At 56.0% G+C, this 2,805-nt stretch overlaps 1 protein-coding gene across 1 annotated transcript in view; it reads right to left on the bottom strand.

The window, feature by feature from the left end:
* Positions 1-2,805, bottom strand: part of KCNH6 (potassium voltage-gated channel, subfamily H (eag-related), member 6) — an 18,671-nt gene that overhangs the window by 1,154 nt on the left and 14,712 nt on the right. The window contains exons 8-9 of the mRNA XM_010008104.1: positions 791-1,043; positions 58-350 (exon numbers count right to left, since the gene is read on the bottom strand). Of these exons, the coding sequence (XP_010006406.1) occupies positions 58-350; positions 791-1,043 (546 nt within the window). The remainder of the gene's footprint in view (positions 1-57; positions 351-790; positions 1,044-2,805) is intronic.

Raw genomic sequence — 2,805 nt, forward strand, 5'->3', positions numbered from 1 at the left:
GAGGGGACATGATGAGTGCCTGGAGAACCGCGGCTGCTGGCCAATCCACCACCAAACTGAGTGAGGAGCACCTGTTGGTGTCCTTCCTTCAGCTCTCCCACTTGCCAAATTTAAGGCACTGATCACATCCCTCCCTCTGACAGCCCTGCCACTCACATCTCGCAGGTTGAAGGTGATCTCTAAGTTGCTCCAGAAGTTGTCAGAGAAGGCTGGATACATATCCAAGACTTCCAGCAGGTCCTCCCTCTGGATCTTGTGCAAGTCACAGTAGGTCAGGGCCCTCACGTCGGCATTGGACTTCCCTGGGCGGGCGTAGAGGCTGATGGGCTCCCCAAAGATGTCGTTCTTCCCTGTGCCAACAGACAGCTCGTTAGGGAGAGGTGGGCACCCAGCCCGGTTCCAGATGGCCAGCAGACCTCACTTTGGGGTTTTTGGACAAGGGATTGCCCAGCAACCCTGGCCCTGACTGCAGACACTGGGGATTACACCATGAAAGCCATCACTGACGGGAGGGAGACTGAGCCAGGGCAGTGGGTCATCAGTGATGGCTGGAGGCTGCTGAGCCATGTCCTGCTCTCCTCACCCTGGCATCTACCAGATTCCCTGTCCACTGGTGTAAGTGACCAGCTAGAGGTTGAGGAACAGCCTTCCCTTCTCAGGACATGGAGAAGTCCTTCACCCCTCCCCTATCACCCTCTGCCCACTGACCATCACTCATCACCATCCACCCATCACCCTTCCCCAACTCGCCCATCACCCCTGGCCCTCCCAGAAGGAAGGAGTTTTCTACCTAAGATGGCCACCACAATGTCTTCCCGGAGGATCTCGATGGAGCCCCGGGAGATGAAGTAGAGCGTGGTGAGGACATCTCCATAGTGCACCAAGGTGTCTCCAGGAGGGGCATGGGTGGTCTTGAACTTCATGGCCAGGGCACGAAGGCAGCCTTTGCTGGCTCCTCGGAAGGCCTTGCAGTTCTGGAGCAGCGTGCGGTTGAGGTGGAGGCAGATGTCTGCCTGCAGGCAGTCAGGGAAACCCTTCAGCACCTGGGAAGAGGGAGGGAGAGCTGCCAACACTGTCCCCAGGAAGGGGCAGCCCCGGGAGGCTGTGCCACACAAGCCCAGAAAGCCAAAGCTGGGGACATCTTGGAAAGGGGGTGGTTGGTAGGTCAGGGTGGTTCTTCTTCCCCTCCGTTCGGCCCTGGTGAGGCTGCATCTGGAATATTGTGTCCAGTTCTGGGCCCCTCAGTTCCAGAAGGACAGGGAAGTGCTGGGAAGAGCCCAGGGCAGAGCCACAGAGATGCTGGAGGGAGGGGAACATCTCCCTGCTGAGGAAAGGCTGAGGGAGCTGGGGCTGTTGGGCTTGGAGAAGAGGAGACTGAGGGGCCACCTCATCCATGGGCACAAATCTGTTCAGGGCAGTGTCAGGAGGACAGAGCCAGGCTTTGTGCAGTGATGTCCAGTGACAGGACAAGGGGCAGTGGGTGCAAACTGGAGCCCAGGAGGTTCCATGGGAATCTCAGGAAGAACTTCTTTGGGGTGAGAGTGCCAGAGCCCTGGGCCAGGCTGCCCAGAGAGGCTGTGGAGTCTCCTTCTCTGGAGACATTGCAACCCCCCTGGCCACGTTCCTGTGTGATGTGCTCTGGGTGCCCCTGCTCTGGCAGGGAGGTTGGGCTGGGAGATCTTCCCAGGTCCCTTCCAACCCCTAAGATTCTGTGATTCTGTGATCTTCTGATCTTCCCTTGGTGGACACCTGCCTGCCTGTCCCTGGCTTGTACCACATGCAGCTGGGGATGAGAGCACTCCCAAGCAATTAATAATAATAACCAGATCAATCTATTTATACCCACTGGTGGCATTTCCCCCTTTTCATCTTGATGCCCACTCATCTTGGCTGAATGAGAGCACGAACTGGTAACGAGGTGCTGTCCTAATCAAACAACAGCACCTGCCTGAATGCCAAGGAGCAGCACGAGCTGGTTGGGTGCAGCAACAGCTAAATATACCCATGGCAAACACCTCACATTGAGCAAAAGCTAAATCTGAAGGTGAAACCAAAGGTAAACCTCCCAGTCCTGAGAAAGCTGCTGCCACTGCTGGCTCATGGTGCCAAGGCAAAATCCGCCCAGGTTTGTTGTTTTTTTTTTTTTTTTTAATAGAGTTATGAAATGGTTTTGGTTGGAAAGGACCTTAAAGATCATCCAGTCCCTCCCCCTGCATGGGCTGGGAGACCTCCCACCAGCCCAGGTTGCTCCAAGCCCCATCCAACCTGCCCTTCAACACTGCCAGGGATGGGGCAGCCACAGCTTCCCTGGGCAACCTGGGCCAGGCTCTCACCACCCTCACAGCAAAGAATTTCCTCCTCATGTCCCACCTAAATCTCTCCTTTTCCAGTTTAAAACCATAACTCCTTGTTCTATCACTACACACCCTGGTAAACAGTCCCTCCCCAGCTTTCTTGGAGCCCCTTCAGGCACTGGAAGGTGCTCTAAGGTCTCCCTGGGGCCTTCTCTTCTCCAGGCTGAACATCCCAGCTCTCCCAGCCTGTCCCAGAGCTGCTCCAGCCCTCCCATCATCTTCTTTTGGAGAGCAGCAAATTGCTCTTGGGCCCCCCTTGCTCTCCTCTCACATCCCACTGGTGGCCAAATCTGGGATGGCCAGGCTGGAGTGGTTCATTCCCAGCTCCATCATGATCTCACAGCTGGCAGCTGTGCCTTAATTTCCCTACTGGGAAATGAGGGGTGGACGAATTGATCAGGCCGTGGGGTGATTGATTCCATGGTGTTGTGTCTCAGCAGCAGCCAGCAGG

The sequence above is a fragment of the Chaetura pelagica genome, unplaced genomic scaffold (assembly GCF_000747805.2).
Source record: "Chaetura pelagica isolate M959 unplaced genomic scaffold, ChaPel_1.0 scaffold520, whole genome shotgun sequence".
Taxonomy (NCBI): Eukaryota; Metazoa; Chordata; class Aves; order Apodiformes; family Apodidae; genus Chaetura; species Chaetura pelagica.